Source organism: Hemitrygon akajei, unplaced genomic scaffold (assembly GCF_048418815.1).
Source record: "Hemitrygon akajei unplaced genomic scaffold, sHemAka1.3 Scf000088, whole genome shotgun sequence".
Lineage (NCBI taxonomy): Eukaryota > Metazoa > Chordata > Chondrichthyes > Myliobatiformes > Dasyatidae > Hemitrygon > Hemitrygon akajei.
The window spans coordinates 780,119-806,543 of NW_027331974.1; the positions used below are offsets into that span (position 1 = coordinate 780,119).

At 50.0% G+C, this 26,425-nt stretch overlaps 2 protein-coding genes across 3 annotated transcripts in view; both read left to right on the forward strand.

Annotated features, from left to right (window-relative positions):
* LOC140722753 (uncharacterized) overlaps window positions 1-26,425 on the forward strand; it is a 499,534-nt gene that overhangs the window by 279,929 nt on the left and 193,180 nt on the right. The gene's annotated exons all lie outside the window — the stretch shown is intronic.
* LOC140722755 (uncharacterized) overlaps window positions 1-26,425 on the forward strand; it is a 139,745-nt gene that overhangs the window by 100,009 nt on the left and 13,311 nt on the right. The window contains exons 2-6 of the mRNA XM_073037441.1: window positions 20,155-20,302; window positions 20,624-20,700; window positions 21,344-21,508; window positions 23,140-23,287; window positions 23,608-23,684. Coding sequence (XP_072893542.1) covers window positions 20,259-20,302; window positions 20,624-20,700; window positions 21,344-21,508; window positions 23,140-23,287; window positions 23,608-23,684 — 511 coding nt within the window. The 5' untranslated portion in view covers window positions 20,155-20,258. The remainder of the gene's footprint in view (window positions 1-20,154; window positions 20,303-20,623; window positions 20,701-21,343; window positions 21,509-23,139; window positions 23,288-23,607; window positions 23,685-26,425) is intronic.

Genomic DNA, 26,425 nt, shown 5'->3' on the forward strand with positions numbered 1-26,425 from the left:
CATAGTTGTGGGGTTGAAGACTTCTAGAAGTTTCTCTCTAAGCCAAACATTTGGAAATATATTGCTGTTCTCTCTGTGTCATTGGGTCAAAACCCTTGAACTCCCTAACATCATTGTGGGTGTCCCCACACATCAAGGATTGCAACAGGCCAAGGACAGGCCACCACCACCACCTTCTCAAGGGAACCTCTGGATGGGCAGTTATACACTGGCTCAGCCTCTGAAACTCACGTCTCTTTGATGGATAAAATTAATTATTGGTGCCCAGGGGTTACTGAGGGTGGAAGTGCAGATGGGGGTTGTGGTTGGCAGAGAAAGAGGATGGGGAACGTGAGCTGTACATTAACTCTGAACATCGTTCTGTCCCTCAGTCACAGACTCCACACTCGGTGATCCGTGTGTAACCCACATCGTCCTGGATCAGCCCTGGAGGAGCACGGATTGTTCCATCACTGAGTGTACCGATGGACAATGGATGGGTGATGCAAATCTTGAAGAGGGATGGTACAGATTTAACAGGTAAAGTGAGGAGATAATCACTGAGAAACTGGACACCGAAGGGGAATGTAAACAGGAGAACAAGGGGTGTGTGAATGGGAAATGCAGGGAGACCGGGATCATCAGTGACTACACTGAGATGGGGAGTAAATACAGGGAGAGGGGAGATCCCACATTCACGGTGTAGAGAGAAGGGGAGGTAATACAGAGAGGGAATTCCCAGGATTGTGGGGGTTATTGACCAAAGACAGGGTACGGACAGGGTGAGTGTAATTTCCCATGTCTCTCTGAGTGAATAAACTCCCTCAGATCAGGGATTGACTCTCTGATTGTTGTTTCAGTTCCGGAGGATGGAAGATTCCCGAGACGGTCATTCCACAGGGTTGCTGCTGCGGGAAGAACTCAGGCTGGTTAAACGGTAGGGTCAGAGCCTGGCTCAGTTATTTCCAGAGAGGGTCTGACTGATGACCCAGATCCCTTCAGATACAAACACAGAACTCAAACTGCCTGAGAGGGCTTCCCACAGTTACCCAGACCACACTCTGGCCCTGGATCCTCATGGAGTCCAGTGGAGGAGTTCCAGCTTCCTGGAGTTTCCCTGGAGTTGGGCTGTGGTTCCATGGATTCAGAGCAGGTGAATTCTCTGAATGTCGGTGAAATTTTTACAGTGGCTCAGTCTGGGCTTTGCATCTGAACCTGAGGTCGGGAATATTAGGGATAGGGCTTCACCAGATGTCAGTCATATCAGGGGTGGGACTTCTCAGTCTACCACACTGTGTCAGAGACTCACCTGCTGTCAGTCACAATATGAGAGGAAGGTTTTTTACCAGACTAAACCCCTGGAAACCCCAGGAGCTCCCCAACAGGAGCCGGTCTCGAAGACCAGGTTCTGCCACAGGGCGGGTGGGGTGGGGAGTGTGAAAATAGCAGATCATTGCGGACTGAAACCGTGGGATGTGAACCACTGATTTACAGTGGGTCCTGATTCACATTCCCCGCTGTACTGTGGGACCGGGTACATTTTACAGTGTTTATAAATCTCATTCCAGGTCCCCATCCCAACGTGGGAGAGGGGGAGGTGACCAGGACTGTCTGCTTCAGCAAGGATAAAAAACCCTGTGACAAGAAACAGGAGATCAGGGTGAAAAACTGCTCCGGTTACTTTGTGTATCGGCTGTGGCCGACACCCCATCATGGTAAACTTGTGTACTGTACAGGTAGGTCACCGTTCCCCAGTGACACTAGAGTATGGGGGGGGGAGGGTTGGGTGAAAGAGTGTAAGTATAATGTATCTGACACTATACCACCCCGGGAAGGGCATTTCATGCAACCACTACCCTTCTGTGCAAAGAAAATATCTCTGACATCGACCCCATACATTCCTCCATTCACCTGTAAAGTTACACCCTTTATTATTAGCCACATCTGCCCTGGGAAAAAGTCTCTGGCTGTCTACTCAATCTGCGCCTATTACCGTCTTGTACACCTCTTTGTCACCTCTCAACCTCCTTCGCTCCAAAGAGAAAAGCCTGAACTCAATCAGTCGATTATCATAAGACTGAACTCACTCTAGACGATTATCATAAGACTGAACTCACTCAGTCGATTATCATAAGACTGAACTCACTCAGTCGATTATCATAAGACTGAACTCACTCTAGACGATTATCATAAGACTGAACTCACTCTAGACGATTATCATAAGACTGAACTCACGCAGTCGATTATCATAAGACTGAACTCACTCAGTCGATTATCATAAGACTGAACTCACTCTAGACGATTATCATAAGACTGAACTCACTCCAGACGATTATCATAAGACTGAACTCACTCCAGACGATTATCATAAGACTGAACTCACGCAGTCGATTATCATAAGACTGAACTCACTCAGTCGATTATCATAAGACTGAAATCACTCCAGACGATTATCATAAGACTGAACTCACTCAGTCGATTATCATAAGACTGAACTCACTCTAGACGATTATCATAAGACTGAACTCACTCAGTCGATTATCATAAGACTGAACTCACTCTAGACGATTATCATAAGACTGAACTCACGCAGTCGATTATCATAAGACTGAACTCACTCTAGACGATTATCATAAGACTGAACTCACTCTGGACGATTATCATAAGACTGAACTCACGCAGTCGATTATCATAAGACTGAACTCACGCAGTCGATTATCATAAGACTGAACTCACTCTAGACGATTATCATAAGACTGAACTCACTCAGTCGATTATCATAAGACTGAACTCACTCAGTCGATTATCATAAGACTGAACTCACTCTAGACGATTATCATAAGACTGAACTCACTCTAGACGATTATCATAAGACTGAACTCACGCAGTCGATTATCATAAGACTGAACTCACTCAGTCGATTATCATAAGACTGAACTCACTCTAGACGATTATCATAAGACTGAACTCACTCCAGACGATTATCATAAGACTGAACTCACTCCAGACGATTATCATAAGACTGAACTCACGCAGTCGATTATCATAAGACTGAACTCACTCAGTCGATTATCATAAGACTGAAATCACTCCAGACGATTATCATAAGACTGAACTCACTCAGTCGATTATCATAAGACTGAACTCACTCTAGACGATTATCATAAGACTGAACTCACTCAGTCGATTATCATAAGACTGAACTCACTCTAGACGATTATCATAAGACTGAACTCACGCAGTCGATTATCATAAGACTGAACTCACTCTAGACGATTATCATAAGACTGAACTCACTCTGGACGATTATCATAAGACTGAACTCACGCAGTCGATTATCATAAGACTGAACTCACGCAGTCGATTATCATAAGACTGAACTCACGCAGTCGATTATCATAAGACTGAACTCACTCTAGACGATTATCATAAGACTGAACTCACTCAGTCGATTATCATAAGACTGAACTCACTCAGTCGATTATCATAAGACTGAACTCACTCCAGACGATTATCATAAGACTGAACTCACTCAGTCGATTATCATAAGACTGAACTCACTCAGTCGATTATCATAAGACTGAACTCACGCAGTCGATTATCATAAGACTGAACTCACTCTAGACGATTATTATAAGACTGAACTCACTCAGTCGATTATCATAAGACTGAACTCACTCCAGTCGATTATTATAAGACTGAACTCACTCAGCTGATTATCATAAGATATTAATCCAGACAGCTTCCTGGTAGATCACCTCCACATGCTCCCAAAAGCTTCCACATCCTTCCTATAATGAGCTGACCAGAAGCACGTCCATGGTCTGCCCTGCCACACATGGGGACCACGTGAAGATTGTAAAGGGGGGAGTGGAAGGAATGGGAAAGAGTGAAGATGAATGAGGAGGTAGGAGAGGAAAGACTTGGGAACAATTAGAAAAGAGGGAAGTGGGAAAGGGGAGAGGAGCAAGAGAGGGGAGGAGGTGACAGAGACAGGGGCAGCAGAATGACATCAGATGTGGGTTTGGGAGGGAAGGTCTGGGGTGTGGGATGAAGAGAGGGGTTCGACCAGAGGGATGCTGAGGGGAAGCCATAGTTGGGGGATGGCGAAGTTATTGGATGTTTCCCTCTAAGTCACTCACTGTCGTGCCTTGGAAATACATTTCTTTTTCAATTTTTTTATTGTTATCAAAATAATGGATATACATAGTGTTGGTGCATTATTGTTAAAATTACATTGCTAACAGAAAACATATATAATTACATATTCAGTTAGTGCAAAGGAAATAAACCTCCCATGGATGTTCAAAATACAAGTGTAAAGTTAACAAAAAAAAAATTGAGTTAACCAAAAAGACAAAAAATAGAGAAAAAAACCAAAAAAGAAAGAAAACAAAAACATATACCCCCCCAAAAAAAACTAACCTAACCAATATTAACTAAGTTAAAAAGAAAAAAAAACAGAAATAAGAAAAAGAAACATAGGCTGTTTATAACATCGAAAAATAAACAGGATCATTAGTGTCGCCAGCTCCGAACCTCCCCATGCCTTGGAAATACATTGCTGCTCCTTCAGTGTCACTGGGTCAAAACCCTGGAACTCCTGAACATCATTGTGGGTGTCCCCACAATCAAGGACTGCGGCAGTTCAAGAAGTCAGCTCACCAACACCACCACCTTCCCTTCAAGGAATAACAATGAATATTGTTGCCCAGGGGTTGCTGAGGGTGGAAGTGCAGATGGGGGTTGTGATTGGCAGAGAAAGAGGATGGGGAATGTGAGCTGTACATTAACACTGAACATCGTTCTGTCCCTCAGTCACAGACTCCACACTCGGTGATCCGTGTGTAACCCACACCGTCCTGGATCAGCCCTGGAGGAGCACGAATTGTTCCAATACTGAGTGTACCGGTGGACAAAGGATGGATGATGGAAATCTTGAAGTGGGATGGTACAGATTTCACAGGTAAAGTGAGGAGATAATCACTGAGAAACTGGACACAGAAAGGGAACGTAAACAGGGGAACAAGGGGTGTGTGAATGGGAAATGCAGGGAGACCGGGATCATCAGTGATTACTCTGAGATGGGGAGTGAATACAGGGAGAGGTGAGATCCCACATTCTCGGGGTAGAGACAAGGGGGAGGTACAACAGAGAGGGAATTCCCAGGATTGGGGTTTTATAGACCAGAGACAGGGTACGGACAGGGTGAGTGTAATTTCCCATGTCTCTCTGAGTGAATAAACTCCCTCAGATCAGGGACTGACTCTCTGATTGTTGTTTCAGTTCTGGAGATCGGAAGGTTCCCGAGACAGTCGTTCCACAGTATCGTTGCTCCGGGAAGAAACCAGGCTGGTTAAACGGTAGGGTCAGAGTTTACATCAGTGGGGCTCTGTTATTTTTGGAGTCGGGCAGACTGATGACCCGGATCCCTTCAGATACGAACACAGAACTCAAACTTCCTGAGAGGGCTTCCCACAGTTACCCAGACCACACTCCGGCCCCGGATCCTCGTAGAGTCCAGTGGAGGAGCTCCAGCTTCCTGGAATTTCCCAGGACTTGGCTTGTGGTTCCATGGATTCAGAGCTGGTGAATTCTATGAATGTCGGTGAAATTTTTATAGTGGCTGAGTCTGGGCTTCGCAGCTGAACATGAGTTTGGGAACATCAGGGGTGGGGCTTCACAAACTGTCAGTTACTTAAGGGCGGGACTTCTATGTCCATCAGTCACACTGTTTTAGGAGCTCACTTGCTGTCAGTCACAACATTAGACACTTTTTTGTTACCCCACTAAACCCCTGGAACCTGCAGGACCTCTCCAACAGGAGCCAGTCTCGGGGACCAGGTGCTTTCACAGGAGGGTAGGGTGGTGAGTCTCAAGACAGCAGCTCAGTGCTGACTGAGGCCGGACCGGACCGTGGGTTGTGAACCATTGATTTACAGTGTCCTGATTCACATTCCCCGCTGTACTGTGGGACCGGGTACATTTTACAGTGTTTATAAATCTCATTCCAGGTCCCCATCCTAATGTGGAAGAGGGGGAGGTGACCAGGACTGTCTGCTTCAGCAAGGATAAAAAACCCTGTGACAAGAAACAGGAGATCAGGGTGAAAAACTGCTCCGGTTACTTTGTGTATCGGCTGTGGCCGACACCCCATCATGGTAAACTTGTGTACTGTACAGGTAGGTCACCGTTCCCCAGTGACACTGGAGTATGGGGGGGGGGAGGGTTGGGTGAAAGAGTGTAAGTCTAATGTATCTGACTCTATACCACCCCGGGAAGGGCATTTCATGCAACCACTACCCTTCTGTGCAAAGAAAATATCTCTGACATCGACCCCATACATTCCTCCATTCACCTGTAAAGTTATGCCCTTTATTATTAGCCACATCTGCCCTGGGAAAAAGTCTCTGGCTGTCTACTCAATCTGCGCCTATTACCGTCTTGTACACCTCTTTGTCACCTCTCAACCTCCTTCACTCCAAAGAGAAAAGCCTGAACTCACTCAGTCGATTATCATAAGACTGAACTCACTCTAGACGATTATCATAAGACTGAACTCACTCAGTCGATTATCATAAGACTGAACTCACTCAGTTGATTATCATAAGACTGAACTCACTCAGTTGATTATCATAAGACTGAACTCACTCAAGACGATTATCATAAGACTGAACTCACTCAGTCGATTATCATAAGACTGAACTCATTCAGTCGATTATCATAAGACTGAACTCACTCTAGACGATTATCATAAGAATGAACTCACTCTAGAAGATTATCATAAGACTGAACTCACTCTGGACGATTATCATAAGACTGAACTCACTCAGTCGATTATCATAAGACTGAACTCACTCTAGACGATTATCATAAGACTGAACTCACTCTAGACGATTATCATATGACTGATCTCACTCTAGACGATTATCATAAGACTGAACTCACTCTAGACGATTATCATAAGACTGAACTCACTCTAGACGATTATCATAAGACTGAACTCACTCAGTCAATTATCATAAGACTGAACTCACTCTAGACGATTATCCTAAGATATTAATCCAGACAGCATCCTGGTAGATCTCCTCCGCATGCTCCCGAAAGCTTCCACATCCTTCCTATAATGAGCTGACCAGAAGCACGTCCATGGTCTGCCCTGCCACACATGGGGACCACGTGAAGATTGTAAAGGGGGGAGTGGAAGGAATGGGAAAGAGCGAAGGTGAATTGAGAGGTAGGAGAGGAAAGACTCAGGAACAGTTAGAAAGAAGGGAAGTGGGAAGGGAGAGAGGAGCAAGAGTGGGGAGGAAGTGACAGAGACAGGGGCAGCAGAAGGACATCAGATGTGAGTTTGGGAGGGAAGGTATGGGGTGTGGGATGAAAAGAGGGGCTCGACCAGAGGGATGCTGAGGGGAAGCCATAGTTGGGGGATGGCGAAGTGACTGGAAGTTTCCCTCTAAGTCACACACTGTCGTGCCTGGTAGTACATTGCTGCTCCTTCAGTGTCACTGGGTCAAAACCCTGGAACTCCGGATCATCATTGTGGGTGTCACCACACATCAAGGACTGCAGTTGTTCAAGAAGTCAGCTCACCAACACCACCACCTTCCCTTTGATGAATAAAAATAATTATTGGTGCCCAGGGGTTGCTGAGGGTGGAAGTGCAGATGGGGGTTGTGGTTGGCAGAGAAAGAGGATGGGGAACGTGAGCTGTACATTAACACTGAACATCGTTCTGACCCTCAGTCACAGACTCCGCACTCAGTGATCCATGTGTAAATCACACCATCCTGGATCAGCCCTGGAGGAGCACGAATTATTCCAACACTGAGTGTACCGGTGGACAATGGATGGGTGATCGTAATCTTGATGTGGGATGGTACAGATTTAACAGGTAAAGTGAGGAGATAATCACTGAGGAACTGGACACAGAAGGGGAATGTAAACAGGGGAACAAGGGGCGTGTGAATGGGAAATGCAGGGAGACCGGGATCATCAGTGACTACACTGAGATGGGGAGTAAATACAGGGAGAGGAGAGATCACACATTCTCGGGGTAGAGACAAGGGGGAGGTAAAGCAGAGAGGAAATTCCCAGGATTGGGGGGGGTTATTGACCAGAGACAGGGTATGGACAGGGTGAGTGTAATTTCCTATGTCTCTCTGAGTGAATAAACTCCCTCAGATCAGGGACTGACTCTCTGATTGTTGTTCCAGTTCTGGAGGATGGAAGATTCCCGAGACGGTTGTTCCAGAGGGTCGATGTTCCTGGCTGTACTCAGGCTGGTTACACGGTAGGGTCAGAGTTTCAATCAGTGGGGCTCGGTTATTTTCGGAGAGGGTCAGACTGATGACCCTGATCCCTTCAGATAGAAACACAGAACTCAGTCTCCCTGAGAGGACTTCCCACAGTTACCCAGACCGCACTCCGGCCCTGGATCCTTGTGGAGTCAATGCAGGAGCGCGAGTTTTCCGGAATTTCCCAGGAGTTGGCCTGTGGTTGCATGGATTCAGTGCTGGTGAATTCTCTGAGTATTGGTGAAATTTTTACAGTGGCTCAGTCTGGGCTTTGCTTCTGAACTTGAGTTTGGGAACATCAGGGGTGGGGCTTCACCAGTTGTCAGTCATATCAGGAGTGGGACAGCAGCATCTGCCAGCCACAGCTGGACCTGGATCTCTTCAGAGGGCCCCAGCATGGACACAGAACCCCATCTCCCTGAGAGGTCTCCCCACAGTCACTCAGACCGCTCTACGGCCCTGTATCGTCATGGAGTCCGGTGGAGGAGTTACAACTTCCTGGAGTTGGGTTACAGAACTGAACTGCCCACTGACCCCATTCTGGATACGACCCGGAGGGGTTTCAATGACCCCAGAATCATTTCAGTGGTGGGGCAATCTCCAGGGAGTCTGCAGACATCATCGTTCACCAATTAGTGGGATAAATTAATGGTTGCCATAGTAACGTATTGGTTAGCGCGTCATTATTACAGCTCGGGGTGTCGGAGTTCAGAGATCAATTCCAGTGTCATCAGTAAGGAGTCTCTGCCCGTCCTCCCCATGGAATGCATGGGTTTTCCCCGGGTTCTCCGGTTTCCTCCCACTGTCCACAGACGTACCGGGTTGTTAATTCAGGAGGAGAAGAAGATGGCGGCTCAATGCAGCGCACACGACCTCTCTAGAGAATGGATATCTGTAAGTAGGGATCCGTGCACAATCCTGATTTGATGGAGAGCGTGGAGGAACATCTGGAGAAACTTCTGAAACGTCCGCTTCGCTGCCGCTGTTACTGTGCGGTCCGGAATCTCCGGAGGAGAAGGTCTCCGAGACCTCGGCTTTGCTCGTTTCGGCGGCCGGGACGAGGTCGAAGGCGCTCGGCAGAGGATGCCGCTTTGGGGGCTGTATCGGAGGGGCTGGTCGAAGGCTCAAAGTTTTCGGACGGACTCAGACTCTGCTGTCATCGGGCACTTCCGAGGCATTCTGAGTGCCTGGAAATTTACGGCAGGGAGAGATTCTCCCTTTGCTCCCTGATTGGACTCTTGGAGTCGAACGGGACTTTGAGACTTTTTAAACCGCGCCCATGGTTTGCGTCTATCGAATTACGGTATTGCTTTGCACTGCTGTAACTATATGCTATAATTATGTGGTTTGTCAGTGTGGGTCTTGGTTTATCTTTTTTTTATTTTGTAATATCACTCTGGAGGAACATTGTATCATTTCTTAATGCATGAATGCATTTCTAAATGACAATAAATGAGGACTGAGTGTCCTCATAATCTAATTGGTCTTTGTAAATTGTCCCGTGATGAGGATAGGATTAATAGGTGTTGTTGAGGGTTACAGGGATGATGTGTCTCGAAGGGCTGGAAGGTTCTGCTCTGTGCTTTATCGCCAAATAAATACATTAATGTGAAGAAAATGTCAGGAAATAGGAATAATCCTAGAAGCTATAGAACAATAAGTCTCACATCAGTGGTAGGGAAGCTAGTTGAGCGGATTCTTATGGATAGGGCTTATGATCATTTGGAAGACAGTGGGTGAATGAGGGACAGTCAGCCTTTCTTTCTGCAGGGCAATTCGTGACTTATGGACGCTTGAGTTTGTTGAGGGGTTGACAGAGGTGATTGATGAAGATAGAGCTGTGGATGTTATCCTCAAAGAATTTAGACCATATGTTCATCAGACAGAGGAGTAGAATCAGGCCACTTAGCCGATTGAGTCTGCTCTGCCATTCCATCATGGCTGATTTATTACCCCTCTCAACCCCATTCTCATGCTTTCTCCCCGTAACCTTTGATACCCTCACAAATCGTATACCTCTGCACCTCTGCTTTAAAGATTCCCAATGAGTTGGCCTCTGTGGCTGTCTTCAGCAATGAATTCTAGAGATTCACCACTGTCTGGCTCAGGAAATTCCTCCTCCTCTCTGTTCTAAAGGGAGGTTCTTGTGTTGTGAGGCTGTGCCCTCTGGTCCCAGACTCCCCCACTATAGGAAACATCCTCTCCATGTCCACTCCATCCAGGCCTTTCAATATTCGATAGGTTTCAGTGAGATCCCCCAGAAGATGAAGGTACTGCTGCGGGGAGGGTGGGGTGGAGAGGGAGAGGGCAGCAGCTCAGTGCTGACTGAGGTCGGACCGGACTGTGGGTTGTGAACCACTGATTTACAGTGGGTCCTGATTCACATTCTCCGTTGTACTGTGGGACCGGGTACATTTTACAGTGTTTATAAATCTCATTCCAGGTCCCCATCCCAACGTGGGAGAGGGGGAGGTGACCAGGACCGTCTGTTTCACCCGGGGTGAAAACACCTGTTACTGGAGCCAGGAGATCAGGGTGAAAAACTGTTCCAGTTACTTTGTGTATCGGATGGGGCCGACACCCTGGAGTAACGTTGTATACTGTACAGGTAGGTCACCGTTCCCCAGTGACACAGCAGTGTGGTAGTTGTGGGGAAATTCTGGGACGTCCTGAGTCACCAACACACACCACGGGCTGAGTTTTCCAGTCGGCTGCCCTGCCCGTGGTCTGTGATCACCTTTCCCGTATCCCCCTTCACACCGGGGTCAGAATGAAACTGCCCAGTCTGACCTGTGACAGAGATCATAGAACACAGAACAGTACAGTACAGCACAGGCCCTTCGGCCCACAATGCTGTGTCAGCTGCCGGGAGAGAGTCTACCCATTCCCTGGAGTGAGGGAGGGTGAGGCTGACAGGAAATGGAGGGAGCAGTGGTGAGAGTGAGGGGAGGGCGGTGAATGACTTACCAAGAGGAGAGGGAGAGACCAAAGAGACGGACGTAGGAATAGATCGGGGAGAGGGAGATAGGACGAGACCGTGGGGAGAGAAAAAGGGGAGAGGATGCGAGGGAGAGGCTGAGTGAACTGGGTAGGTGGGAGAGTTTGAGGGGAGCAGGATTTATGAGGGGGAGAGGGAGGTTAAGGAGTGACAGAGGAAGGTAGGTGGGGACCAATGGGAGCTGGAGTTAGGTGGAGACCAAAGGGAGAGGGAGGGAGAGAGAAAGAAGGGAATGGAATGTAAGGAGAAACCGAGGGGAGAAGGATGTAGGGAGAGATGAGGGGACAGGGAGGGAGAGAGTGAAAGAGGGGATAGGTAGGTACGGAGAGACCCAAGGAAAAGGTTGGTAGGGAGAGACTGAAAGGGAGGGGGAGTGGGTCAGTGTGGAGAGAGGGGGAGGGGGAGAGGTGAGAGTCTGAGGGGCAACGGGAAGGGGTAGGTGGGGATAGACCGAAGGGAGGGGCAGGGGGTCGGTGGGGAGAGTCTGAGGGGGAGGAGGTTGGGGGTACAGACCAAGGGGGTGGGGGAAGGGGTAGAGACCGAGGTGGAGGGGGTCGGCAGCGACAGACCGAGGGGGAGACGGAGGGGTCGGTTGGGGTAGACCGATGGGAGTGGGAAGAGTCAGCGGGAAGAGACTAAGGGGGAGATGGAGGGGTCAGCGGGGAAAGCGTGGTGGAGGGGGAATGGTGAGAGACCGAGTAGGAGGGGGTGGGGTGACAGACCGAGGGGGAAGGGGAATGGGTCGGTGGGGCTAGACCGAGGGAGAGGGGGAGGGGGTTGTTGGGGAGAGACCGAGGGGAGGGAGGGAAACACCGAGCCGAAGGGAGAGGGAGATTTGGGTGAGACTGAGGGGATAAAGAGGTATTAGTCTGAGGGGAGAGGGATTTAGGGAGAGACCAAAGGGAGAGTGAGTCAGGGGAAGACAGAGCGGAGAGGAAGGGAGGGAGTGACTGAGGGGAGAGGAAGATAGGGAGATACGGTGGGAAGAGAGGGAGGAAGACACTGGGGGGAGAGGGTGAGGGTGAGAATGAGGGAAGGGGGAGGTTGAGAGAGACTGAGGGGGAAGGAAGCATAAAGAGGGGAGACGAAGGGAGGGAGAGACCGAGTGGACTGGGATGTAGGAAGAGGCCGTGTGGAGCGAAAGGCAGAGACAGACTGAGGGGGGAGTAAGGTAGGGAGAGACCGAGGGGGTAGGGAGGGAGTGAGACACTAAGGGGAGAGGGTGGAAGGGAGAATAAGGGAGAGAATGGGGGGAGAGGGAGATGGGGAGAGGGAGTTAAGGAACAGTGTGAAGGGGGAGGGAGTTAGGGAGAGACTGAAAGGAGCAGGAGGTAGGGAGAGCCTGAGAGGAGGGGGAGGGAGGGAGGGAGAGAAAGAGGGGTGAGGAAGGTAGGGTGAGAATAAAGGAGTTAGGGAAAGAACGAGGGGTTGGAGTTAGTGAGAGACCGAGCAGAGAGTGAGATTGGGAGAGTCCAAGCTAGGAGGTAAGTGGGAGAGACCGAGGAGAGGGGGAGTTAGGGGGAGAACGAAAGAGAGGTAGAGAGAGAACGAGGGTATAGGGAGGTTGGGTAGACCAAGGGTATGGGGAGGTACACAGAGACTTCAGGTGAGAATGAGAGCAGTGGGTGGCAGTGAGCGACCGAGTTGGGAGGGAGGTTGGGCGAGACTGAGGGAGAGGGAGTACGGTGACTATGAGTGGACAGGGAGAGACTGAGGGGAGACGAAGGTAGCGAGTGACCTGGGGTGAGGGAGGGAGGGAGTGAGTCAGGGGATACGGAGTTGGGGTGAGACCAAGGTCAAAGGGAGATAGTTAGAGACTGAGTGGACAGGGAGGTAGGGAGGCACCGAGGACGTGTGAGTTTGGGAGGGAGCAAGGAGGGAGGGAGATAGGGAGAGACCGCGGGGTGAGTGGGTTAGGAGAAACCAAGGGGAGGGGGAGGTTGGGAGAGACCAAGGGGAGGGGGAGTTAGGGAGAGACCAAGGGGAGAGAGAGGTAGGGAGAGACCAAGGGGAGGGGGAGGTAGGGAGAGACCAAGGGGAGGGGGAGTTAGGGAGAAACCAAGGCGAGGGGGAGGTTGGGAGAGACCAAGGGGAGGGGGAGGTAGGGAGAGACCAAGGGGAGAGAGAGGTAGGGAGAGACCAAGGGGTGAGGGAGGTTGGGAGAGACCAAGGGGAGGGGGAGGTTGGGAGAGACCAAGGGGTGAGGGAGGTTGGGAGAGACCGAGGGGTGAGGGAGTTTGGGAGAGACCGAGGGGAGGGGGAGGTAGGGAGAGACCGAGGGGTGAGGGAGGTTGGGAGAGACCAAGGGGAGGGGGAGGTAGGGAGAGACCAAGGGGAGGGGGAGGTAGGGAGAGACCAAGGGGTGAGGGAGGTTGGGAGAGACCGAGGGGTGAGGGAGTTTGGGAGAGACCGAGGGGAGGGGGAGGTAGGGAGAGACCGAGGGGTGAGGGAGGTAGGGAGAGACCGAGGGGTGAGGGAGGTTGAGAGAGACCAAGGGGAGAGAGAGGTAGGGAGAGACCAAGGGGTGAGGGAGGTTGGGAGAGACCGAGGGGAGAGGGAGATAGAGAGAGACCAAGGGGAGAGAGAGGTAGGGAGAGACCGAGGGGTGAGGGAGGTTGGGAGAGACCGAGGGGAGGGGGAGGTTGGGAGAGACCGAGGGGTGAGGGAGGTTGGGAGAGACCGAGGGGAGAGGGAGATAGAGAGAGACCAAGGGGAGAGGTTGGTAGGGAGAGACCAAGGGGTGAGGGAGGTTGGGAGAGACCAAGGGGAGGGGGAGGTAGGGAGAGACCAAGGGGTGAGGGAGGTTGGGAGAGACCGAGAGGAGGGGGAGGTAGGGAGAGACCGAGGGGTGGGGGAGGTTGGGAGAGACCAAGAGGAGGGGGAGGTAGGGAGAGACCGAGGGGTGAGGGAGGTTGGGAGAGACCGAGGGGAGAGGGAGATAGAGAGAGACCAAGGGGAGGGGGAGGTTGAGAGAGACCGAGGGGAGGGGGAGGTTGGGAGAGACCGAGGGGTGAGGGAGGTTGGGAGAGACCGAGGGGAGAGGGAGATAGAGAGAGACCAAGGGGAGAGAGAGGTAGGGAGAGACCAAGGGGTGAGGGAGGTTGGGAGAGACCGAGGGGAGAGGGAGATAGAGAGAGACCAAGGGGTGAGGGAGGTAGGGAGAGACCAAAGGGAGGGGGAGGTAGGGAGAGACCAAGGGGTGAGGGAGGTTGGGAGAGACCAAGGGGAGGGGGAGGTAGGGAGAGACCGAGGGGTGAGGGAGTTTGGGAGAGACCGAGGGGAGAGGGAGATAAAGAGAGACCAAAGGGAGGGGGAGGTAGGGAGAGACCAAGGGGTGAGGGAGGTTGGGAGAGACCAAGGGGAGGGGGAGGTAGGGAGAGACCGAGGGGTGAGGGAGTTTGGGAGAGACCGAGGGGAGAGGGAGATAGAGAGAGAGCAAGAGGAGGGGGAGGTAGGGAGAGACCAAGGGGTGAGGGAGGTTGGGAGAGACCAAGGGGAGGGGGAGGTAGGGAGAGACCGAGGGGTGAGGGAGGTTGGGAGAGACCGAGGGGTGAGGGAGGTTGGGAGAGACCAAGGGGAGGGGGAGGTAGGGAGAGACCAAGGGGTGAGGGAGGTTGGGAGAGACCGAGTGGAGAGGGAGGTAGGGAGAGACCAAGGGGTGAGGGAGGTTGGGAGAGACCAAGGGGAGGGGGAGGTTGGGAGAGACCGAGGGGTGAGGGAGGTTGGGAGAGACCGAGGGGAGGGGGAGGTAGGGAGAGACCAAGAGGAGGGGGAGGTAGGGAGAGACCGAGGGGTGAGGGAGGTTGGGAGAGACCGAGGGGAGGGGGAGGTAGGGAGAGACCAAGAGGAGGGGGAGGTAGGGAGAGACCGAGGGGTGAGGGAGGTTGGGAGAGACCAAGGGGAGGGGGAGGTAGGGAGAGACCGAGGGGTGGGGGAGGTTGGGAGAGACCGAGGGGAGGGGGAGGTAGGGAGAGACCGAGGGGAGGGGGAGGTTGGGAGAGACCGAGGGGTGAGGGAGGTTGGGAGAGACCGAGGGGAGTGGGAGGTAGGGAGAGACCGAGGGGAGAGAGAGGTAGGGAGAGACCAAGGGGAGAGAGAGGTAGGGAGAGACCAAGGGGAGGGGGAGGTTGGGAGAGACCAAGGGGAGAGGGAGGTAGGGAGAGACCGAGGGGAGAGGGAGGTTGGGAGAGACCAAGGGGAGGGGGAGGTTGGGAGAGACCAAGGGGAGAGAGAGGTAGGGAGAGACCGAGGGGTGAGGGAGGTTGGGAGAGACCAAGGGGAGAGGGAGTTAGTGTGCTCGGGGAAAAAAGGAGAGGAGAGAGTGTTTGGCCACATTTGGAGTCCTGCACACATTCTGGTCACCCCACTATAGGAAGGATGTTGAGGCTTTGGAGAGGGTGCAGAAGAGGTTTACCAGGATACTGTCTGGTTTAGAGGGCATGTGCTATCATGAGAGGCAGGATAAACTTGGGCTGTTTTCTCTGGAGTGGTGGAAGCGGAGGGGAGATCTGATCGAGGTTTATAAGATTATGAGAGGCTCAGATAGAGTAGACAGGGAGTATCTATTACCCAGGGTTGAAATGTCTAATACCAGAGAGCAGGCTTTGAAGGTAAGAGGGGGTAGTTTCAAAGAGTGATGTGAGGGTAAGTTTTTTTTACTCAGTGTGGTGGATACCTGGAATGCACTGCCTGGTATGATGGTAGAGGCAAATACATTAGAGGCTTTTATGAAATACTTTGATAGGCACATAGATGTGAGGAAGATGGAGGGATAGGGTCATTGTGTAGGTAGGAGGAAAATGTTTAAAGTAAAGCAAAAGTAAATTTTATTATCAGAGTACATATTTCACCACATGCAACCCTGAGATTCATTTTCCTGTGGGCATTTGCAGCAAATAAATACATAATGTAGAATGAGAGCAAAAATAGGTAATGTTCTCTGTTCAGAAATCCGATGGCAGAGAGGAAGAAGCTGATCCTGAAACGCTGTGTGTGTGCCTTCAGGCTCCTGTCCCTCCTCTCTGATGGTGGTAATAGGAAGAGGGCATGTCCTGGGTGGTGGGGTCCTGACTGATGGATACTGTCTTTGTTGATTTCTATTGCACATTTGTTGCTTGTCAGTCTTTGTTTGTGTGTAGTTTTTCATTGATTCTACTGTATTTCTTTGTTCCACTGTGAATGCCGGGAAGAAACTGAATCTCAGGATATTATATAGTAATATGTAGCAACACACACACACAATGCTGGGGAAACTCAGCAGGTCAGGCAGCATCTATGGAAATGAATAGTCAGTTGACAGTTTGGGCCAAGATCCCTCTTTAGGACTGAGAGGGCAGGCGGAAGATGCCAGAACAAAGGTTGGAGGGGCAGAGTGGTTAGCTGGAAGGTGACAGGTGAAGCCAGGTGGGTGGGAAGATCAAGGGCTGGAGAAGAAAGAAACTGATAGGAGAGGAGAGTGAATACAATTGGAGAAACGGAAAGAGGAGGAGACCCAGGGGGAAGTTTAAAGCAGGTGAGAAGTAAAAGATCAGAATGGGAATATAGGAAGGGAGTGGAGTAAATTTTGTTCACCGGACAGTGAAATTGATATTCATACCGTCAGGTTGGAGGGTACCCAGATGGAATATGAGGTGTTGCTCCTCCACCTTGAGGGTGGCCTCATCTTGGCACAAGATGTGACTCCACCACGTCTGTTCCCAGGATGTGGTTTCCATTCCAGGGTGTCAGAGATGTTCTCCTGCTTTAAAGAATGGGGTTTCCCTCCCTCTACTAATGATGTTTCCCTCACCTGCGTCTCCATCATTTCCCGTACATCTGCGCTCATACAATTTTCCCACCATTATAATCATGATTGAGTTCCCCTTCTCCTCACCGACCACCTCGTCAGCCTTCGGATCAAACATGTTATCCTCCACAACTACCACCATCTTCAGAGGGACCCTTCCACTAAACATGTCTTTCCCTCTCCCCAACCCCTGCTTGCTGCAGGGATTGTTCCCTCCACGACTCCCTTGTCCATTCGTCCCACCCCACTAATCTCCCTCCCAGAACCTCCCTGTAAGTGTCCCAAGTGCTCCACCTGCCCCTACACCTCTTCCCTCACTACCATTCAGGTCCCCATGCAGTCCTTCCAGGTGAGGCAACAATTCATCTGTGAATCTGCTGGGGTTATCTATTGTGTCTGGTGTTCTCAGTGTGGCCTCCTCTACAATGGTGAGACCTGTCGTAAGCTGGGGGAACAGCTTCTCGAGTACCTCCGCACTATCCACCGTAAGCGGGATTTCCTGACGGCCAAACATTTTCATGACTATTCCCATTACTGTTCCGACATGTCAATCCACAACCTCCTCTTGTGCCAAGATGAGGCCACCCTCAAGGTGGAGGAGCAACACCTTATATTCTTTCTGTGTACCCTCCAACCTCATGGTATGAATATCGATTTCTCCTTCTGCTGAACAAAATTCCCTCCTCCTCCTACTTCCTCTATTCTCTAATCTGACCTTTTACTTCTTCTTCTTACTAACTATTACTAACCCCTGGGTCACATCCTCCTCTCCTTTCTCCTATTGTCCACTCTGGTCTCCTATCAGATTCTTTCTTCTCCAGCCCTTGACCTTTTCCACTCGCCTGGCTTCACCTGCCACCTTCCAGCCAACCTCTCTCCCCTACCCCCACCTTTTAATTCAGGCATCTTCCCCCTACCCTCTCAGTCCTGAAGAAGAGTCTTGGTCTGAATCATTGAGAGTTTACTCTTTTCCTGAGGAGTGTTGTACAATCGATGGTCAAGATGGTGTCTGGGGAGTGTTGTGGAATCGATGGTCAAGATGGTGTCTGGGGAGTGTTGTACAATAGATGGTCAAGATGGTGTCTGGGGAGTGTTGTACAATCGATGGTCAAGATGGTGTCTGGGGAGTGTTGTACAATCGATGGTCAAGATGGTGTCTGGGGAGTGTTGGACAGTATATGGTCAAGATGGTGCCCAGCTGCCCATTCCATCAAGATTGTGCGTCAGATTTAGTTGTTTTTCTAAGTTCGTAGAGATGGTATTGGGGACAGAGTGGGAAGTTAGTCATCAGGTTAGAGTTTAGGGAGAGGGATGTGGAGGAGACCAGGGCTTTTGAAGATGTCATCGATGGTGGGGAGTCCAGTGACCATGATGGAGCTGGTTGAGTTTACAACCCTCAGTAGCTTTTTCCCATCTTGTGCTTTGGTATCTCCATATCAGACAGTGATGCAACCAGTCACAATGCTCTCCACAGTACATCTATAGAAATCTGCTGTGTCTTCAGTTATAATTTATTATTATTAACTGATTATTATTAGATCATCAAAACACAAATTATTAGAATATTAGAATTACTATGGCAAGAAGTACAGACAGACATTGTTTACCCTTCTTGCTGCCTCAGTAAAGCAGCCAGCGTAATCAAATACCCCACCCCGGACATTCTCTCATCTCCCCTCCCATCGGGCAGTAGATACAAAAGTCTGAAAGCACGTACCACCAGGCTCAAGGACAGCTTCTACCCCCACTGTCATCAGACTCTTGAACAGACATCTTGTACGATAAGAGGATCTGTCCTGGGACCAGTATGTAAGTGTCATTACAAAGAAGGCATGGCAGCTCCTCTACTTTCTGAGAAGTTTGCACAGATTCAGTCTGTCACCTAAAGCTTTGACCAACTTCTATAGATGTGTGGTGGAGAGTATTTCTGACTGGTTGCATGACAGCCTGATATGGAAACACCAATGCCCAAGATCAGAACAGTAGTGGATGCAGCCCAGTCCATCACAGGAAAAGCCCTCCCCACCATTAAACACATCTACAAGCAGCATCCATCATCAAGGACCCCACCATCCAGTCCATGCTGTCTTCTCACTGCTGCCATCAGGAAGGAGGTACAGGACCCTTAGCTCCCACACTACCCCTCAAACCATCAGGCTCCTGAACTAGTGTGGATAATGTCAATATTTATCTCAGTGTTTCTTAAATACCCCTAATATATCTGAATCTACCACCACCCCTCGCACCCACCACTCACTGTGTAAAAAAAAAAGAAAAAACTTAGCTTTGAAAATTATGGCCCCTGGTATTAGCCACATCCATCCTGGGAAATAAATAGCTGGCTGTCCATTTGATCCATTCCTCTTCCCATCCTTTACACCTTTATCAAGTCCCCTCTCATCCTCCTTCACTCCAGTAATAAAAGCCTGAGCACACTCTCGAAAACTTCCACATCCTTCCTATAATGAGGTGAGCAGAACCACCCAACCCAGTCTGCCCTGACACACATGGGGAGCAGGGAAACATTGTAAAGGCCACGGTGGGGAGGAAGGGAATGGGGAAGAGTGAAGGAGAATGGAGGGGTAAGAGGGAGGACCATGGGAGGAAGAGAAAGTGGAGGGAGACCATGGGTGGGGGATGGGATTAAACGTTTGCGGAGTAGGACGAAGTGGGGTGACTGTGGCGGGGGGAAGGATTCTGAGAGGAAGCCATGAAAAGAGGGGACAGGGATGTTTCTGGAAGTTTCCGTCTAAGCCACACATTGTTGTGACTTGGAGATACATTGCTGTTTCTTCAGTGTCACTGGGTCAAAACCCTGGAACTCGGGAACATCATTGTGGTTGTCCCCACACATCAAGGATTGCAACAGGCCAAGGACAGGCCACCACCACCACCTTCTCAAGGGAACCTCTGGAGGGGCAGTTAAACACTGGCTCAGCCTCTGAAACTCACGTCCCTTCGAGGAATAAAAATAAATATCATTGCCCAGGGGTTGCTGAGGGTGGAAGTGCAGATGGGGGTTGTGATTGGCAGAGAAAGAGGTTGGGGAACGTGAGCTGTACATTAACACTGAACGTCGTTCTGTCCCTCAGTCACAGACTCTGCACTCAGTGATCCGTGTGTAACCCACACCGTCCTGGATCAGCCCTGGAGGAGCACGAATTGTTCCAACACTGAGTGTACTGGTGGACAATGGATGGGTGATGGAAATCTTGAAGTGGGATGGTACAGATTTAACAGGTAAAGTGAGGAGATAATCACTGAGAAACTGGACACAGAAGGGGAATGTAAACAGGGGAACAAGGGGTGTGTGAATGGGAAATGCAGGGAGACCGGGATCATCAGTGACTACACTGAGATGGGGAGTAAATACAGGGAGAGGGGAGATCCCACATTCTTGGGGTAGAGACAAGGGGGAGGTACAACAGAGAGGGAATTACTAGGATTGGGGTGTTTATTGACCAGAGACAGTGTACGGACAGGGTGAGTGTAATTTCCCATGTCTCTCTGAGTGAATAAACTCCCTCAGATCAGGGACTGACTCTCTGATTGTTGTTTCAGTTCCGGAGGATGGAAGATTCCCGAGACGGTCGTTCCACAGGGTCGCTGTTCCGGGGAGACCTCAGGCTGGTTACACGGTAGGGTCAGAGTTTACATCAGTGGGGTTCGATTATTTTTGGAGAAGGTCAGACTGATGACCAGATTCCTTCAGATACAAACACAGAACTCAAACACCCTGAGAGGACTTCCCACGGTCACCCAGACCACACTCTGGTCCTGGATCCTCGTGGAGTCCAGTGGAGGAGTTCCAGCTTCCTGGAGTTTCCCTGGAGTTGGTCTGTGGTTCCATGGATTCAGAGCTGGTGAATTCTCTGAATGTCGGTGAAATTTTTACAGTGGCTGAGTCTGGGCTTTGCATCTGAACCTGAGGTTGTAAACATTAGGGATGGCGCTTCACCAGATGTCAGTCATATCAGGGGTGGGTCTTCTCCATCTGTCACACTGTGTCAGAGAATCATCTGCTGTCAGTCACAATATGAGAGACATTTGTGTTACCAGACTAAACCCCTGGGAACCCCAGGAGCTCCCCAACAGGAGCCGGTCTCGAGGATCGGCTGCTACCTCAGGGAGGGTGGGGTGGGGAGTGTGGTGAAGACAGCAGATCATTTCTGACTGAAACCGTGGGTTGTGAACCACTGATTTACAGTGGGTCCTGATTCACATTCCCTGCTGTACTGTGGGGCCGGATACATTTTATAGTGTTTATAAATCTCATTCCAGGTCCCCATCCCAACGTGGGAGAGGGGGAGGTGACCAGGACCGTCTGCTTCACTGTGGGTGAATACGCCTGTCAGTGGAGCCAGGAGATCAAGGTGAAAAACTGCTCAGGTTACTTTGTGTATCGACTATGGCCGATACCCTGGGATCATGCTGTGTACTGTATGGGTAGGTCATCGTTCCCCAATGATACTGGAGTATGGGGGGGGGGGGGGGGAAGAGTGAAAGTCTAATGTATCTGACTCTACCACCATCTGGACAGGGCATTTCATGTACCCAACGCTCTCTGTATAAAGAAATTACCTCTGATATCCACCCTATACTTTCCTCCAATCACCTTAAAATGATCCCCTCTAATATTAGCTACTTCTGCCCTGGGGAAAAGTCTCTGGCTGTTCACTCGGTCTATGCCTCTTACCGTTTTGTACACCACTATCAAGACACCTCTCATCCTCCTTCACTCCAAAGAGATTAACTCTCCCTCGCTCAACCTTTTCTCATAAGATGTGCACCCTAATCCAGGAATCTTCCTGGTAAATCTACTCTGCACCATTTCTAAAGCTTCCACAACCTTCCTATAATGAGGTGACCAGAAATCACCCCCCCCCCCCCCCACTGCACCTGATCTGCGACCACGTCAAGATTTTAAAGGAGGGGAGGGGAGGGGATGGGAGCAATGGAGAAGGGAGGGACAGGATGGGAAAGAGTGGGGTGGAGGGAAGGGAAGAGGAGGGGGAAGTGTAGTTGGGGATGTGAGAGAAGTCTGGAGTGTGGGACAAAGAGAAGGGACAGTGGGGGAGGAGTGGTGCTGAGAGGGACCATAAACAGCTTGGGTGGGGGCAGTGGGAAAGAGTGGGGTGGAGGGAAGGGGAGGGGGGGAAGTGTAGTTGGGGATGTGAGGGAAGTCTGGAGTGTGGGACAAAGAGAAGGGACAGTGGAGGAGGAGTGGTGCTGAGAGGGACCATAAACAGCTTGGGTGGGGGCAGTGGGAAAGAGTGGGGTGGAGGGAAGGGGAGAGGAGGGGGGGAGTGTAGTTGGGGATGTGAGGGAAGTCTGGAGTGTGAGACAAAGAGAAGGGACAGTGGGGGAGGAGTGGTGCTGAGAGGGGCCATAAACAGCTTGGGTGGGGGCAGTGGGAAAGACTGGGGTGGAGGGAAGGGGAGGGGGGGAAGTGTAGTTGGCGATGTGAGGGAAGTCTGGGGTGTGGGACAAAGAGAAGGGACAGTGGAGGAGGAGTGGTGCTGAGAGGGACCATAAACAGCTTGGGTGGGGGCAGTGGGAAAGAGTGGGGTGGAGGGAAGGGAAGAGGAGGGGGAAGTTTAGTTGGGGATGTGAGAGAAGTCTGGAGTGTGGGACAAAGAGAAGGGGCAGTGGGGAAGGAGTGGTGCTGAGAGGGACCGTAAACAGCTTGGGTGGGGGCAGTGGATGTGGAGAAAAGGGATACTGGACATTCACAGGCCCACAGCTGGACAGTCCAGCTCGGGAATGAGAGGAGCCATAGTTGGGCAGTTGGGGACATTCTGGAAGTTTCCCTCTAAGCCACACACTCCTCTGACTTGGAAATACATTACTGTTTCTTCAGTGTCACTGAGTCAAAACCCTGGAACTCCGGACCATCATTGTGAGTGTACCCACACATCAAGGATTGCTGAAACTCGCGTCCCTTTGATGAATAAAAATAAATATTGTTGCCCAGGGGTTGCTGAGGGTGGAAGTGCAGATGGGGGTTGTGGTTGGCAGAGAAAGAGGTTGGGGAACGTGAGCTGTACATTAACACTGAACGTCGTTCTGTCCCTCAGTCACAGACTCCGCACTCGGTGATCCGTGTGTAATCCACATCGTCCTGGGTCAGCCCTGGAGGAGCACGGATTGTTCCAACACTGAGTGTACCGGTGGACAATGGATGGATGATGGAAATCTTGCTGTGGGATGGTACAGATTTAACAGGTAAAGTGAGGAGATAATCACTGAGAAACCGGACACAGAAGGGGTATGTAAACAGGGGAACAAGGGGTGTGTGAATGGGAAATGCAGGGAGACCGGGATCATCAGTGACTACACTGAGATGGGGAGTAAATACAGGGAGAAGGGAGATCCCACATTCTCAGGGTAGAGACAAGGGGGAGGTACAACAGAGAGGGAATTCCCAGGATTAGGGTGTTATTGACCAGGGACAGGGTACGGACAGGGTGAGTGTAATTTCCCATGTCCCTCTGAGTGAATAAACTCCCTCAGATCAGGGACTGACTCTCTGATTGTTGTTTCAGTTCCGGAGGATGGAAGATTCCCGAGACGGTCGTTCCACAATATCATTGCTCTGGGGAGAACCCAGGCTGGTTAAACGGTAGGGTCAGAGTTTACATCAGTGGAGCTCGGTTATTTTTGGGGAGGGTCAAACTGATGACCCGGATCTTTTCAGAGGATCCTAGCATGGACACAGAACCCCATCTCCCTGAGAGGTCTCCCCACAGTCACTCAGTCCGCTCTACGGTCCTGCATCGTCATGGAGTCCACTGGAGGAGTGACAACTTCCTGGAGTTGGGTTAAAGAACTGATCTGACCCCTGACCCCATTCTGGATACGACCCAGAGGAGCTTCAATGATCCCAGACTCATTTCAGTGGTGGGGCAATCTCCAGGGAGTCTGCTGACATCATCGTTCACCAATTAGTGGGATAAATTAATGGTTGCCATGGTAACATAGCGGTTAGCGTGTCGCTATTACAGCTCGGGTGTCAGAGTTCAGAGTTCAATTCCAGCATCATCTGTGAGGAGTCTCTGTCCGTCCTCACCATGGAATGAATGGCTTTTCCATGAGTTCTCCGGTTTTCTCCCACAGTCCAAAAACTGTGGCTGAATTGGTCATTGTAAATTGTCCCATGATATGGTTTGGGTTCATCGGTGTTGTTGAGGGTTCCTGGGGTGATGTGGCTCAAAGGGTCAGAAGCTCCTGCTCCGTGCTTTGATTCAGAGCAAAAAGGCTGCGAGTTGATTTTTCAAATCAAAACAGCTGATTTTTCGGAGTAAAGGGGGTTTTTTACTACTCGGGGTAAAAGAGAGGCGAGTCTGCGCAGGCGTGTGATGTCAGCCAGTAGCGCACGAAAGATTTAAAAAGAAGATTTAAAAAGTATCCAGCGGGCAGTAGAGTGAGAGGTAGCAAAGTGATAGGGCTTTGGCCATAACGGGATAAAGCAAGATAGGTTTAACTGTGTTAATTGCGGAAAGGAGGTAGTATGTGTGTGAGGCCAGCTTTCTGTGCTTGGTATCAGATGTGGCGGGTCCTGAAGAAAGACTCCAGGGAGTAAGGAAGGCAGTTGAGAAGCAGGACTGCAAAGGTAGTAATCTCGGGATTATTGCCTGTGCCACGCGACAGCGAGAATAGGATAAGGTGGAGGATAAATGCGTGGCTGAGGGATTGGAGCAGGGGGCAGGGATTCAGATTTCTGGATCATTGGGACCTCTTTTGGGGCAGGTGTAACCTGTACAAAAAGGATGGGTTGCACTTGAATCCCAGGGGGACCAATATCCTGCCGGGAAGATTTGCAAAGGCTACTGGGGAGAGTTTAAACCAGAATTGTTGTGGGGTGGGAACTGAACTGAAGAGACTGGGGAAGAGGAGATGGCTCACGAATAGAGGAAGCTTGTAGACAATGTGAGAGGGAGGATAGGCAGGTGATAGAGATGGGACAAGCTCTGTTTTAACACAAGGAGTGTTGTGAACAAAGCGGATGAGCTAAGAGTGTGGATCAGTAATTAACCATATATAACCATATAACAATCACAGCACGGAAACAGGCCATTCTGGCCCTCCTAGTCCGTGCCGAACTCTTAATCTCACCTAGTCCCACCTACCCACACTCAGCCCATAACCTTCCACTCCTTTCCTGTCCATATACCTATCCAATTTTACCTTAAACGACACAACTGAACTGGCCTCTACTACTTCTACAGGAAGCTCATTCCACACAGCTATCACTCTCTGAATAAAGAAATACCCCCTCGTGTTTCCCTTAAACTTTTGCCCCCTAACTCTCAAATCATGTCCTCTCGTTTGAATCTCCCCTACTCTCAATGGAAACAGCCTATTCACGTCAACTCTATCTATCCCTCTCAAAATTTTAAATACCTTGATCAAATCACCCCTCAACCTTCTACGCTCCATGAATAGAGACCTAACTTGTTCAACCTTTCTCTGTAACTTAAGTGCTGAAACCCAGGTAACATCCTAGTAAATCGTCTCTGCACTCTCTCTAATTTATTGATATCTTTCCTATAATTCGGTGACCAGAACTGTACACAATATTCCAAATTTGGCCTTACCAATGCCTTGTACAATTTTAACATTACATCCCAACTTCTGTACTCAATGCTCTGATTTATAAAGGCCAGCATTCCAAAAGCCTTCTTCACCACCTTATCTACATGAGACTCCACCTTCAGGGAACTGTGCACTGTTATTCCTAGATCTCTCTGTTCCACTGCATTCCTCAATGCCCTACCATTTACCCTGTATGTTCTATTTGGATTATTCCTGCCAAAATGTAGAACCTCACACTTCTCAGCATTAAACTCCATCTGCCAACGTTCAGCCCATTCTTCTAACCGGCATAAATCTCCCTGCAAGCTTTGAAAACCCACCCCATCATCCAGATCATTTATGTATATTACAAACGACATTGGGCCCAAAACAGATCCCTGAGGCACCCCGCTAGTCACCGGCCTCCATCCCGATAAACAATTATCCACCACTACTCTCTGGCATCTCCCATCTAGCCACTGTTGAATCCATTTTATTACTCCAGCATTAATACCTAACGACTGAACCTTCTTAACTAACCTTCCATGTGGAACTTTGTCAAAGGCCTTGCTGAAGTCCATATAGACTACATCCACTGCCTTACCCTCGTCAACATTCCTCGTAACTTCTTCAAAAAATTCAATAAGATTTGTCAAACATGACCTTCCACGCACAAATCCATGCTGGCTACTCCTAATCAGATCCTGTCTATCCAGATAATTATAAATACTATCTCTAAGAATACTTTCCATTAATTTACCCACCACTGATGTCAAACTGACAGGTCTA